This window comes from Agelaius tricolor, unplaced genomic scaffold (genome assembly GCF_023055355.1).
Source record: "Agelaius tricolor isolate 1412-34295 unplaced genomic scaffold, bAgeTri1.0.p SCAF_28, whole genome shotgun sequence".
In the NCBI taxonomy this organism is placed as follows: domain Eukaryota; kingdom Metazoa; phylum Chordata; class Aves; order Passeriformes; family Icteridae; genus Agelaius; species Agelaius tricolor.
In genome coordinates, this window is record NW_027269288.1 from 3083718 (window position 1) to 3098578 (window position 14861).

At 55.7% G+C, this 14861-nt stretch overlaps 1 protein-coding gene across 1 annotated transcript; it reads right to left on the bottom strand.

Moving 5' to 3' along the window:
* Nucleotides 1-445: 445 nt before the first annotated feature.
* On the bottom strand, nucleotides 446-14638 carry LOC139600750 (protein-arginine deiminase type-1-like). Its single transcript, XM_071449178.1, has 16 exons — nucleotides 14547-14638; nucleotides 12020-12194; nucleotides 11290-11359; nucleotides 9829-9902; nucleotides 8914-9031; nucleotides 8711-8836; nucleotides 7644-7819; nucleotides 7461-7564; nucleotides 6836-6959; nucleotides 6033-6140; nucleotides 5798-5949; nucleotides 2614-2758; nucleotides 1993-2086; nucleotides 1486-1565; nucleotides 1007-1132; nucleotides 446-927 (listed from the first exon to the last, which is right to left on the bottom strand). The coding sequence occupies exons 1-16, from the start codon at nucleotides 14636-14638 to the stop codon at nucleotides 694-696; spliced, it is 1998 nt and encodes a 665-aa protein (XP_071305279.1). The 3' UTR covers nucleotides 446-693.
* Nucleotides 14639-14861: the final 223 nt, after the last annotated feature.

The following is a 14861-nucleotide window of genomic DNA, read 5'->3' on the forward strand; positions in this document are numbered from 1 at the left end:
ACGGGGATGTGTGGGAGCATCCCCTCGCGGGCTCTCCAGCGCCGCAGGTGCAGCTGCACCTCAGAAACGCTGCCAGGAGAGCAAATTGCGCAAAATAAGCGTGTCCGGCCCCAGAACGGCAGCGGGGCTGTGCGGGGCCGGGCCGTGCCCGGGGCACTGGGCGGGTTTCGGTTCCGGGCCGGTGCCAGGCGGTGCCAGGCGGGCACCGGGAAGTGCCGCGCTCCGGTGGAGATGAAGAGTGGAGGAAATTCCCTCCTGGAGAAGGCGTGAAAAGGTCCCGAGGAGGGCAGGAGGGGTTCCTGCAGCCTGAGAACCAGGTTCCCCAGCAGGAAGCGATTTTTTGGCCAAAACAGGGAATTTTGGGGGTGCCATCAGCTGCAAAGCCACGGGCGGGGACTCCGTGACCCCGCGGGCGTGGGATGGGGCCCTCACCCCTCAGAGCAGCCTCTCCACCCCCGCTGTCCCCACCAGCCCCAGACCAAACCCCCCTGCCCAAAACCAGGCTCCAAACGACATCTTCACGCCGGGAGCAGAAGAAGGAAAGACGAGAGACAGGGAAGCGCTGCCCCCTCAGTGTCCGTGAAGCTTTATTGGCCAAACCCGAGCTGTTGGTGCTTTTCCAACGCAGGAAATGCACCTTTCCCCCGGGCTGCAGGAAATGCACCTTCCCCTGCAGGACCCGGCCCAGGGGGCTCAGGGCACCACGTGCCACCACTTGAAGGCGAAGGGCTTGCGGCGCACGTTGGTGCCACAGTGGACATCCCCCGACAGGACGTGGTAGGAGAAGAAGTCGTCGATGAAGGTGCAGGAGAGGCCCAGCGGCTCCAGCAGCTCCCGCACGCGCTGCTCCAGGCAGCAGCGCCCGCCCACCACGGGCCCGAAGGGCTTGGGGATGCCCAGGTGCCGGCCCAGCACCAGCATGTTCACCTGGAGCAGCACGGGGATCCAGCAGGGAGCGATCCCGGGGGATTGGGATCGGGGCAGGGTTGTGGGGTCGGGGTCTCACCATGTCTGGGAACAGCGCGTCGGCGCGGGAGTTGGTCAGGATGAAGAGCTGTGGGATGTCCACGATGTCCTGCTCGCTCAGCCCCAGCTCCTGCTTCAGCAGGTCGCGGTTCCAGTCGATGCAGCGCTGTGGGAAGGACCCAGAACTGCCATCCCAGCCCTCCACATCCCACCCACAGGCCCTGCTGGATCCTGCCTGAATCCCACCCCATCCCTGTGCACAACCTCCCACCCCATCCCCATCCCAACCTCCCATCCCCATCCCCACCCCATCCCCATCCCAACCTCCCACCCCATCCCCATCCCAACCTCCCACCCCATCCCATCCCATCCCTTCCCCATCCCATCCTCTCCGTGTCCCTCGGCTCATCTCCCTCTCCTCGGCCCCTCTGGGCACTCCAGCCATTCCCCAGGACCCCAAATCCCGTCCCTGCACCCCGGAACCCCCTGGAATGAGGAGGGGGAGCCCCCAGGTCCCACCTGCACGTGGCGGTTGTCGCTGCGCAGGGACTCGTCCGCCAGGATCTCATCGATGCTCTTCTTCTCACTGCCCTTCAGCCCTGGGGCGTGGGAGCGGTCAGGGACAGAGGGATGGACAGAGGGACAGGCACCAGGAATGGACAGAGGGAGAGACAGACGGATGGACAGAGGGATGGACACTGGGAATGGACAGCAGGATGGGCACTGGGATGGACAGAGGGATGGACAACGGGGATGGGCAGCGGGATGGACAGCAGGATGGACAGCAGGATGGACAGAGGGATGGACACTGGGAATGGACAGCAGGACAGAAGACAGCGGGATGGACAGAGGGAGGGACAGTGGGATAAAAAGTGGGGTGGACAGAGGGATAGACAGAGGGATGGACATTGGGAATGGACAGAGGGATAGACAGCAGGAGGGACAGCAGGATGGACACTGGGAATGGATACTTGGAAGGGACAGCAGGAATGCCGTTCCCTAGGGATGGCCTCAGCCAGCCCTCACCTATGAACTGCGTGGCCTCCCCGTGGCCCTGCTGCTGCTTCTCCTTGAAGAGTTTGTAGCAGGCGTTGGGACTGGCCAGGAGCAGCCGGAATCCCTGGGGGACAGAGCCCGGGGGTCACCCCTGGTGTGGGGATAAAACACCCCAGAGTCCGGCTGGGAGGCACCATGGCCATCCCAAACCCAGCCCTGGGGCCATGGGATGGCCATGGAGATCCCAAACCCAGCCCTGGGGCCACGGGACGGCCATGGAGATCCCAAATCCATCCCCGGGGCCATGGGATGCCCAGAGCAATCCCAAATCCATCCCTGGGGCTATGAGATGCTCATGGAGATTCCCAAACCCATCCCTGGGGCCATGGGATGCCCAGAGCAATCCCAAATCCATCCCCGGGGCCATGGGATGCCCAGAGCAATCCCAAATCCATCCCTGGGGCTATGAGATGCCCACACCAATCCCAAATCCATCCCTGGGCCATGAGATCCTCATGCCAATCCCAAACCTATCCCCCTGAGCCACCCCAAAGGGTCTCCATTCCCCAGAGCCCCCGGAAGGACAAACAGCTGGCAAAGGGGATTTTTGGGGTGCTGCGAAGAGCCCTGGGCAGGCTCTGGGGTCAGCACCTTCCTGTCCAGGGCAGGGACGAAGGTGAGGAACTCATCCACGTGGCCCACGCTGAGCCACTCCGAGTAGACCTCGAGCGGCGCCTGCACCGTCTGCGCGAAGAGGAAATCCCGCACGGCGCGGCACATCCTGCGCCCGGCCATCCTGCAGGACAGCTGGGGTGGGCACCAGGCACCACTCCTGCCCCAAAACCCTGCCCCAAAACCCTGCCCCAAAACCTGCTCCCTGCCCCAAAACCCCTGCCCCAAAATCCCCTCCCCAAAACCCTGCCCCAAAACCTGCTCCCCACCCCAAAACCCCCACTCCACAACTCACTCCCTGCCCCAAAACCCCCTCCCCAAAACCTGCCCCCCTTCCCAAAACCTGCTTCCCAAAACCTGCTCCCTGCCCCAAAACCCCTGCCCCAAAATCCACTCCCCGCCCCAAAACCCACTCCCCAAAATCTCCTCCCTGCCCTAAAATCCCCTCCCCAAAACCTGCTCCTGCCCCAAAACCCACTCTCTGCCCCAAAACTCACTCCTCTCCCTAAAACCTGCTCCCCAAAATCCCCTCCCCACCCCAAAACTCGCTCCCCACCCCAAAACCCACTCCCTAAAATCTCCTCCCTGCCCCAAAACCCACTGCCCACCCCAAAACCCCCTGCCCAAGCCCGCTCCTGATCACCCCAGGGCTCATTTTTGTCCTGTTTTTCAGGGAAAATGGCCCAAGCTACATTATAGACATCCATGTATTTAAATACATGTAATAATATAAATTATAGATTGTTCTGCTTTAATATAGATTTATCTGCCTGATGGTCCGATTATGTATCATTATGTCTGTTATATATTAATATAGTCCTGTGTTGTATATCAAGTGGGGTAATATATACGTGTTACATAAATATATATTGCTAAATCCCTATCTTATATAAATATATCAAAATAAATACTCATTACTAGATCCCTATATAATAAAAATATATACTGCTAAATCCCTAGATTGTATAAATATATCAACATAAATATATATTGTTAAATCCATATATTATATAAATATATATGCTAAATCCCTATCTTATATAAATATATATTACTAGATCCTTATCTTATATAAATATATATTACTAGATCCCTATCTTATATAAATATATCAACATAACTCTCTCTGTGTTTTAGATAAATACATCAATATATTCCTATTATATATAGTGTTAATAATACATGTTATATAAATATATACTGCTAAATTCATATATTATATAAATATATATTGCTAAATTCCTATAATATATAAATATGTATTACTAGATCCCTCATATGACATAAATATATGAACGTATCTCCCTGTATTTTAGATAAATACATCTATATATCCCTATATTATATATAAATGTTAACATATGCATGTAATAGAAATATATACTGCTAAATCCCTATATTATTTAAATATATATTGTTAAATCCATATATTATAGAAATATATATTACTAAGTCCCTATCTTACATAAATATATATTAGTAGATCCCTAATATTACATAAATATATGAATGTGTCTCCCTGTATTTTAGATAAATACATCGATATATCCCTATATTATATATAAAGGGTATAAATGTATACATTATATAAATATATATTGCTAAATCCCTATAAATATATAAGTACAAATATATATTATTAGATCCCAAATATTCCATAAATATGTCAGTGTATCTTGCTGTATTTTGGATAAATACATTGATATATCCCTATATTATATATAAAGGGTGTAAATGTGTAAATAATATAAATATATGTTGCTAAATCCCTATAAATATATCAGTACAAATATATATTACTAGATCCCTAATATTATTTAAATATATCAATGTGTCTCCCTGTATTTTAGATAAATACATCGATATATCCCTATATTATATATAAAGGGTATAAATGTATACATTATATAAATATATATTGCTAAATCCCTATAAATATATCAGTACAAATATATATTATTAGATCCCTAATATTCCATAAATATATCAGTATATCTCCCTGTATCTTGGATAAATACATTGATATATCCCCTCATTTTTCATAAACACATCTCCAGGCCAGATCTATCCATAGGGATGGGATCATTCCATGCCCGGTTCCACTCGGACACCTCTGGGATGAGTTTTTCCCATCCCTGTGATTCCCAAATCCCGCCTCACTTTGGCGTGAGGGCCAAGTTTTCTTAGACAGAACGGGCTGGGAAGGCGTTAATTAAATTCCCGGTAATGAGGGACAGTTCGGGCCCCAGTGGGGGCTGGGAAAATCCCATTTCCCTGCATTTCCTTTCCTCTGGAAGCAGCGCGAGCCCCGGGCTGGGACGGGAGCATCCCGTGGGGTTTTTTGGGACGGAGCAGGCGGGATCGGGAGTGGGTGTTGTTTTTCCCGGAAAATGCCCTCCATTGTGGAGGCTTGGCAGAGAGCTTTGTTCACCGCCTGCCCTGGACACAACAACCCCGGTTATTCGGGATTTCATGGGCACAACAACCCCCGGTTATTCGGGATTTCATGGGCACAACAACCCCGGTCATTCGGGATTTCATGGGCACAACAACCCCGGTTATTCGGGATTTCACGGGCACAACAACCCCGGTTATTCGGGATTTCACGGGCACAACAACCCCGGTTATTCGGGATTTCACGGACACAACAACCCCGGTTATTCGGGATTTCATGGGCACAACAACCCCGGTTATTCGGGATTTCATGGGCACAACAACCCCCGGTTATTCGGGATTTCATGGGCACAACAACCCCCGGATATTCGGGATTTCATGGGCACAACAACCCCCGGTTATTCGGGATTTCACCCTGTCCTGGGCTCCCCTGCTCCTCTCCCAAAGAACAAACTCAGCCCGGGTGTGAGGGGTTGGGGAAAAAGGGGTGAAAATGGGAAAAACGGGAAAAGGGGGGAAAGGGGGAAAAGGAAAATGGGAAAACAGGAAAAAGGCGGCTGGGTTTTGTGATGGTGGGAGGAGCAGCCATGGGGTTTGCCTGTAAAATCTGGGATTTTATGGGCATCGGGACCAGGTTTTTTTCTCCGAGATCTTCCCGAGGGAGGGTTTTGGGATCTCCCAAGGGACGATTTTGGGATCTCTGAGGGAGGGTTTTGGGATGTCCCGAGGAGGGTTTTGGGATGTCCCGAGGAGGGTTTTGGGTGCTCACCAGGGCAGGGGGCTGCCGATGAGGATCCGCCCCAGCGGGTACTCCTTGCCCCGCACCGTCACCGGCGGGCTCACGTCCAGGTTCCCGAAGGAATCCAGGCTGGTCACGCTCTTCCCGGGGGGCTCCCGGGTCACGTAGCCAAAATCCGGGCCCTGGGAAAGAGGGAAGAGGTGCCAAGGACCTCCCGTGAGGGAATTTTGGGGGGAAAAAGGGGGATTTCAAAGCAAGGGCACACCAGGATCTTCTTAAAAGCGAAATCCTTCAGGCCTCTGTTCCTGGGAGAGTCGAAGACCACAGGGAAGGTTTTGTGTGGAGCGTCCACGTAGCCAAACTCCAGCTCATCCTGTGGGAAGGAGACGAGGAGGAGAAGGAGGAGGAAGGCTCCCGGGGGTGATAGGAATCTCCACCAGGGATGTGGGGAGGGTGGGGCAGGAAATGGGGCGAGCCGGGCAGAGCCCAGCCTAAACCATCGGGAAGGCTCCTGCCCGGCCCTCCCAGGGTGACACCACAGCCACGGTGTCCCCCTGGGGTCCCCCTGGCGCTGGGACACTCCTGCACAGCCCCACAGGGTGACACTTTCAATGGGGTGCCCTTGTACAATGAGGTCACTCTGGAGGTGTCCCTTGGGTCCCTCTTTCAAAGCACCACGGGGATCCTTCTGCAAAAGGGACCCCCTTGCACTGTCCCACAGTGTCCCTTTTGCAGCAGGGCCCCCCTGTGATGTCCCATGGGGTCCTTCTTGCACTGGGGTCCCCTTTGCAATGTCCCATGGGGTCCCTTTTGCAATGTCCCCGCAGGGTCCCCTCCCTCACTGGGGTCCCCCCTGCAGTGGGGCCCCTCCTGCACAGCCCCACGGGGTCCCTGTCCCGGTGCCCTTCTGTGTCCCCGGTGCCAGCCAGGGCTCCCAGGCCATTGTCCCCATCCACGCCATCCCGGCAGCATTCCCTGTGCCTCAGTGCCCGCTCCCTGGCCCATCCCCTGGCATTCCAGGAGCTGCCCAAGCCACGCGGGGGCTCTCCTGTTCCCAGGTGAGCTGACCTGGATCCAGCGGTCGCTGCGCGAGTCCTGCTCCGAGCACACGGTCAGTTTGCAGTTGGCTTTCCGCAGCAGCGCCCGCAGCCCCTCCAGGAAGGCCTCGTTGGAATCCGAGCCCTGCTTGATGCTGGGGGGACAGAGAGGGACCAGGGCTGCGAGGGGGATCATGGGGAGACCCCAAAACCCCGACCCCGCTGCTCGTTCCTCAATCCTGAACACCCTGGGCAACATTCCTGCATGGGAATGGAGCTGGAGAGGGAACTCCAGCCTTTGTGGGACTGGAGCTGGAGAGGGAACTCCAGCCTTTCTCCCTAGAATTTAAACACCCCAGGCAGCATTCCTGCATGGAATTGGACCTGGAGATGTTCTTCCAGCATTTCTCCTTGAGATTTAAATGCCCTGGGCAGCATTCCTGCATGGGAATGGACCTGGAGAGGGAACTCCAGCCTTTCTCCTTGGGATGGAAATGACTCCCACAGCAGCAGCTGGCTCCCTTCCCAAACATTCCCAGCTAGGAATGCCTAAACCTGGCTCACCTAGGGCCCCACACAGCCAGGAAGGGTGGGAACTCCTCCCTGGTGAGTGCCCCAGGGCAGGGGACACCCCTGTCCATGGACACCCCTCCTACCTGCAGACAAACACCTCCAGGGGCTGTTGGGTGTTGGGTGTCATGATCCAGGGCGCCACGCGGAACACCACGGTGTCCGTGAAGATCGGCGTGCCCGGCGAGTCCTGGTGGAGCCAAAACGGAGTCTGGGACCTCCACCACAGGGGGTTTGCTAGGGGAGGGGTGGGGCCGACCCCCCTGTACCTTATGGGGCACCTCCAGCAGGCTGGCGCTGAAGGACACGAGGCCACTGAAGCCCCTGTCAGGGAACGCCAGCCCCTCCACATAGAAGGTGCTGTCCCCGTGGCCAGCGTGGTCCAGCACGTAGGAGAGCTTGTCTGGGCCCAGCACGGGCTTGTAGAGTGGGTAGGCATCACCACCTGGGGAACCCCAAAGCCAGCAGCCTGGAGAATCCCAAACCCAGCAGCCTGGAGAACCCCAGATTCCCACCCCAAACTCAGCAGCTTGGAGAACTCCAGATTCCCACCCCAAACTCAGCAGCCTGAAGAACCCTGGATTCCCACCCTGAACTCAGCAGCTTGGAGAACCCTGGATTCCCACCCTGAACTCAGCAGCCTGAAGAACCCTGGATTCCCACCCTGAACTCAGCAGCTTGGAGAACCCTGGATCCCCACCCTGAGTTCAGCAGCCTGGAGAACCCCACATTCCCACCCCAAACTCAGCCTGGAGAACCCCAAATTCCCAGAGCCTGCCCACAGGGGGACACGCCAGCCGGAGGAGGCTGGTGCCCAAGGGTGGCAGAAGAGCCTCCTCCTCCTCCTCCTCCTCCTCCCTGGGGAACACGCTTGATGTTCCCGGGACAAAGAGGGCTCCGTCCCCTCGGGTCCAGCCCTTTCAAGGTGCGTGGCTCTGGCTGAGGATCTCTAATGACACCCTTGGCTCCCCGGACCTGATTTTCGGCGCGGAGCTGCCGGGGATCCAACCGTTCAAAGGCGAAGGGCGCTGCCCAACGGGATGGGCTGCTTGGCTGCTTGGCTCCCTGCCCGAGCCAAAACAGTGCCGGGAGCCACGTGGGGCTTCCCGCGCCATGGGAATGTCAAAATTCCAGCCCCCGTTGGGAAAAGCCTCTTTGGAGCCTTCTCCCCCTTGGTTTTTCCCATACACCCCCACCCCGTGCAACAGCAGAAGAGCTTTGGGGGTAAAAGGGCGATTACAGCAAATAGGGGCGCCCCAATGAACAAAGCCTGTGGGGCTGGCTGGCTTTGGGGTCCCGCAGGGCTGCTGGGGCAGGGGGAGGCAGAGGCACTCACGGACGGCGTGGAACACCCGCACTTTGTCTGCGTCGCTCTCGGGGACGTGCAGCACCACCGGGTACTCAGCGAAGATGGCACTGGGGCCCTCGGTCCGCAGCAGCATCACCGACATGTCCTGGAGGTCTGGGGGACACAGGGGACACGGAGGGAGGGGATGGCAGCGGGGAAGCCCCCGGGTGCCCCTCGGGGTCGCAGCCCACCTGCTGGTGTCCGTATGTCTGCCTGGCCGCTGTCCGTGCCCCCCATGCCGGGGCTGTCCCGGTCACAGTTGACCAACAGCACGGCCCCTTGTCCGTCCGGGCCCCACGTCCACTTGGCCTGGAGGAGAAGCACCGAGAGGGGACAGGAGCAGGATTTCCTCCATGCTGGGCCAAGGAAAGCCACGGGCTTGGAGGAGAACCCAACCACGCCGCGAGGAAACACCAGCGCCGCTCCAACCGCCCCATCCCAACGGCAGCTCCAGCAGGGCCTGCTCTGAGATTTTATCTCCCAGCCAGGCTGGAAGTGCCTCCAGCCTCGCCTGGACATGGCTGCAGAACTTCTGGAAGCTCAGCCCATCTTGATACCAACTTGCGCCGCCGATCAGGCTGCGGTTAATTAGCCCAGCTGATCTGTGGTTAATTAGCCCAGCTTGAGGGCCTGGGCACAGGCAGATGTGTGGCCAAAGGGGGAAATCTCCTGCTATTCGCTCAATGCATTCCATGGCAGCTTTGGGGCCCAAAAAGGAAAAGAAAAAGAGAAAGGAGATGGAATAGAAAGGGAGGAAAAAGGGAAGAGAAATGGAGGAAAAAAGGGAGAAAGAAGGGAGAAAGAAAGAAGGGAGAAAGAAAGAAGGGAGAAAGAAAGAAGGGAGAAAGAAAGAAGGGAGAAAGAAGGGAAGAGAAAGGAAGAAAAAGCTGAGAGTTTTCTCCTACAGGATCCTCAGGGCCAGGCTGTAGCTGCAGGTGGTTTTGGCGTGGAATAGGAAAATCCTTTTCCTGCTCAATTAGTAGGCTGAGGATCTGCCGGGCTGTTTGCCCTCACAGGGACACCACCCAGGTCCCTGTCTCCCCTGGAGATTTTCCAGGAAGAGGCTGGGGACGGATCCGCCCTCGCAGGACGCTCTCCTCACTCACCTTGTCCTTGTCCTTGTCCTTGCCCTTGCTCTTCACTCGGCCGCTGCGGCTCCAGTCCACGTCCAGGGACACCTCTGGAACAGCGAGAGGGAAGGAAGCCACGGGCAGGGGACGAGCTCTTGGGGCCATTTTGGGCTCTCCTTGGCACCATGACCCCACAAAAACCCCACCTCACCCCCCCGAAGCTGCTCCAGACCCAACAGAACAGGAGAAGAAAATCCAACCCAACGGCTTTGCCGTGACTTTCCCTCTTTGATCTCCAGCTGTCTCCTCTCATTTTGGTTCCCCCCAGCAGGGACATCCCCACTTCATGGCAGATTTTATTTTTCCATAGCATTTTTTATGTTTTCATGTCATATTTTATGTTTTCATGTCAGATTTTAGGTTTTCATAGCATTTTTTCATGGCAGATTTTGTTTTCATGCCATTTTCTTATGTTTTCACAGCAGATTTTATGTTTTCATGGCAGATTTTATGTTTCCTTGGCATTTTTTATGTTTTCACCCATTTCCTATTGACTGTCCTGTTTTCCACGAAGCCAAAACACGGTGAAGGCACAAAAATGCGTTTTCACTGTGGTTGAGCAAACACCCAAATAATTTCTAGGAAATCTGAGAATTTCCTCACAGAGCTCTTCTTGCCCCGAATTTCTGCCTCTGCTGCAGAGATTTACCGGTGACCAAACCCTACCTCAACCCAAACCCAAAAACTCCTCCAGATGGGACACAAAGTGTGGAAAACACAGGGATTGAGTCAGAGATTGTTCTCCTTGGGGCAGAGAGGACGACGTGGAAAAGCCAGGAGGGAAACTCCAAATCCAACCAAGAGAAGAAGATTTGGAAGGCAAAATCCCTGTGGCCAGTGGTGGCCCCAGTTGGCTCCAGTGAGGCCCATCAGCCACGGGACATGGGAAACCTTCAGCCTCTCCAGGGGCAATTTTGGGAGGCGTAGGCACGACTTGAGGACACAGGTCAGACTGTCATGTGAACGCTTCAGAAAATCCCAAATTTAGGGTAATTAATCCATCCAAGTGGAGACTTCTGCACCCAGACTGGTTGTCTAGACTCCCTTTGTAGTCAGCAGGGGAGAGCAGGCATTTGGAGGGGATGATTCACCTCACCCTAAACTCCTGAAATAGGTCAGGCACCGCTTCGGTGCCGATCCCTCTCCCCTGGTGCTGGCTGGAGCTGGGTGAGGAGATCTCCCATGGATCCTCTTCTCCCGAGGAACCACCTCAGCACAGGAGGATGCTCTTGGGTGGGGACACGGCCCAGCCTCCGTCTCTCCCACACCATATAAGGCGATGTTTAATTAATCATGGTTTAATTATTTCCCTCTTGCTCGTCAGCATCGGTGAACACCCAAACCTTTATTGCCTGTGGCCCCCAAGGAATTCTGGCCTCATGGATCCAGCCAGATCCCAAGAGACCAGGAATCCCCAGAGCCTTGGTGGGCACCTACCGACACAGGTGAGGTACAGCCAGGCCACCGCCAGCTCGCGGCCCTCACGGTCGTAGTAGGAGATCTTCACCTGCAGAGACATCCCCACACCATGACCCACATCCCACCGGGCTGGTGGGATCTCCATCCCCACACCGTGACCCACACCCCACCGGGCTGGTGGGATCTCCATCCCCACACCGTGACCCACACCCCACCGGGCTGGTGGGATCTCATCCCCACACCGTGACCCACATCCCACTGGGCCACCAGGATCTCCATCCCCACACCGTGACCCACACCCCACCGGGCTGGTGGGATCTCTGCCCTCTTGGGATCATGGAATGAGCTGGGAAGAGCCCCATAAGGATCACTGCTCCAACCCCTGCCTGCCCACCCATACGGGCCCTGGGAGGTCCATCCCAGCTGTTCTCAATTAATCACAGTTCATTGGAACCCTCTGTGCCATCTTCAGCACAAAATCAGGCAGGAAAAAGTCAGAATTGGTGCATTTTTTGCTGCCTGGCACTGACTTTTGCAACCCCTGTGATGTTGTCGTTGGGGCACCAAGTGGGACCTTCTCCTTCTGGGTTTCATTTCTTGTCAGTGCCAATTACACAACTCTGCTCAAGCTTTCACCATGACAAACCACCCTGCTGTCAGCGTAACTCAGAAGTCCTTGAGTTCTCCTAGGAAATGCCGCTCATTTCCCCCAGTTTGGCCACATGAACAGCACGTAGGACATCCTGACCTGGTTGTCATCGACAGTCCTGCTGGTGACATCGATGGTCACCACCACCTCGATGTCGGGATCCAGGGGCCACCGGGCGTCCAGGCTGGGCTTTGTGGCGGGGCTGTGGATCATGTGCACCGTCACTGCCGGCGTGGCGTGCACGTCAAAGGACGCGGCACCTCTCGGGGTGGACCTGGAATGGAGCAACCTCGGGTCAGAGACCACGGGAGCCAAGTCCCTGAACCTGGAATTAAACCCAGCCACGAGTGGGCGGGAGGGGCCCCGAGACCATCCCTGGGTGATGAAATGGTCCCTGGAGTTCCACACGTGGGACCTCTGTGGCGGCGTTGGGCAAGCCCAGCTCCCGCTGCAGCTCCGGCACGTCCGGCCGTGGTTTATCCCACATCCAACCTCCCTCTGCAACCATGAGAAATTCCCTGGATTTCAGCGTCCCGTGACAAAACCCCAACCGGGGAAGAGCCAGGAGGATTGTCATGCCAACCACGCATGGAGCTGGGTGTTGTGGGACCATCCCGTGACCCGAGGGATGCTGGGGCTGGAGCGGAGCCTGGATCCAGGCAGGCAGCACCCGCGCCCGGCTCCGTGACATCCTCGGGAGCCTTTGAAGTGCTGCTCCCTGCTCATTACAGCCCCGGCCGCTCCATCCTGGCAGCCCTGACCTGCTCCCGCTCCCCTGGCTGCGTCCCAGGGGGAACCGGGTGGGAACTTGGGCAGCGAGAACATAAAAACCACAACATCAAAACCCCGCCATGGCAGGGATTTATCCCTGGTGTTGTTCTTGGCGCGGCGTCCCCGGTGCCTCCAGCAGATTGTGAGGAGATTAAGGCATTCCATGGGCTTGGCATCCCCATCTGGAACACCCCATGAAGATGTGGATCCAGGAAATGCTGGATCCCATCCCAACGACCCACAAAGCCGTGGATCCAGAGGGATGCTGGATCCCATCCAGAACACCCCACAAAGCTGTGGATCTGGGGGATGCTGGATCCCATCCCAAACACCCTGCGAAGCCATGGACCCACAGATTTGGGACTCTTTGCCTTGGGTTTGTGGCCCTCCCACCTGAGCAGTGCTGCCCGATTCCCAACGAGCTCCACGTTCTGCCCGAAGCAGCCCAAAATTGATGCATCCATCACTAAATTCCCCCCAACCAGTGCTCCCCATGAATAAAATTATTCCATTTTTCAGCTGGAAGAGCTTCCATCATCTGCTGTTTGGGGCCACGGCTCAAATTTGTTACCAAGAAGCCAAATTACCCCATTTGGGCTCCATAGGTTTAAATAGGACTGAGAGGGCTCCAAGTCCAAAAGCAGGACAAAAAATTGCAGATAATGGGTTTTCTACATTCCCATCTGCATGAGGGGGGAAACGAGGCTGTTTTAGGGCAGCCAGAGCTCTCTGAGGGGATGGTGGCACATCCTGGCCCAGCTCCAGTGCTCCATCCCAATAATTGCCGGGATGCGATGCTGACCAGGCGGGCCTGCGTTCTCTGTCATTATAAATGTGATTTATTAAATAATGACACTGTGGCAGCAGGGCAGGGACAGCTCCCTATCTGCCCAATAAAGCCGCCCCATATTTAATTCTGCAAAAATCCCTTTTCCTGACACTGCCCGTGTACGGCCGCTGCTAAATTTTTTCTGCCTGAGCCACACATTTTATTCCTCCTCCCGTTTTAGCTCCAAGTTGCACATCTTAAATTGCTCTTGCCCAATGTTCTTAGAGCCAGAAATAGACCCGGGCTTAGCTTAGCTGGGGTGTGCTTGGGCTTTGCCTCCAAACCATCCTGGCCCGGCTCCGCTGCAATGCCTTGAGCCAACATTCCACCTTTGGATGAGCTCCCTGTGGGATATTGTCCCCAAAAATGAGCTCCCTGTGGGACATCATCCCCTAAAACACACACAGTGGGACATCATCCCCTAAAAAAAACCTTGGATGAGCTCCCCATGGACATCATCCCCCAAAGCACACCCAGCTCTGGAGGGAGCTGTCCCTCCAAACCCTTGGGTGAACTCCTGACAAACTCTGCGTCCCCCACCACCCGTTCCTCCTCCAAACCCATCCCAAAGCCCTGCAGCTCTGTGGAACATGCCAGGATGCCATGATGCTGGGCAAACCCATCCCAAATCCCTGGCCCAGGATGCCCCAATCTCAATCAAACCCATCCCAAATCCCTGGCTGGAATACCCCAATCCCAATCAAACCCATCCCAAATCCCTGGCCCAGGATGCCCCAATCCCAATCAAACCCATCCCAAATCCCTGGCTGGAATACCCCAATGCTGATCAAACCCATCTCAAATCCCAGCCCAGGATGCTCCAATCCCCATCAAACCCATCCTAAATCCCCAGTCCAGGATGCCCCAATCCCAATCAAACCCACCCCAAATCCCTTGCCCAGGGTGCCCCAATCCCCATCAAACCCATCTCAAATCCCAGCCCAGGATGCCCCAATCCCCATCAAACCCATCCCAAATCCCAGCAGCTCCATGGAGCACACCGGGCTGCCCCGTGCCCGGCCTTACCGGCGCGTGTCCAGGAAGACCTCGGTGCCCAGCACGCAGACGCCGCGGGCGGCGTGGCTGGTGGACATGGGCACGACGTGACGCGGGGCCATGGCGAGCCGGGCACGGCTGCATGGGCAGGGAGCTCCGCCGGCTGTGCCGGGAAACCAGCAGGACTGGATTAAAAGGCTCGGGAGGAAACTCCTCCTTCCCGGGATGACGGGGTTCGGCCGGGGGACCCTGGTTCCACCTCCATCCCGAGATGGAGCTGATAGGGCAGCCCTGGGGCGGCTCCAGGGGATGCTGCAGGTGACAGCCAGCCCTGCTGGATGCTCC

Coding starts and splice junctions, on each gene's coding strand:
- LOC139600750 (XM_071449178.1), bottom strand. CDS start 14,638: ATGGCCCCGCGTCACGTCGTGCCCATGTCCACCAGCCACGCCGCCCGC. Junction 6,141..6,835: donor GCAGCGACCGCTGGATCCAG/GTCAGCTCACCT, acceptor TCCTTCCCACAG/GATGAGCTGGAGTTTGGCTA. Junction 2,759..5,797: donor ATCGGCAGCCCCCTGCCCTG/GTGAGCACCCAA, acceptor GCTGTCCTGCAG/GATGGCCGGGCGCAGGATGT.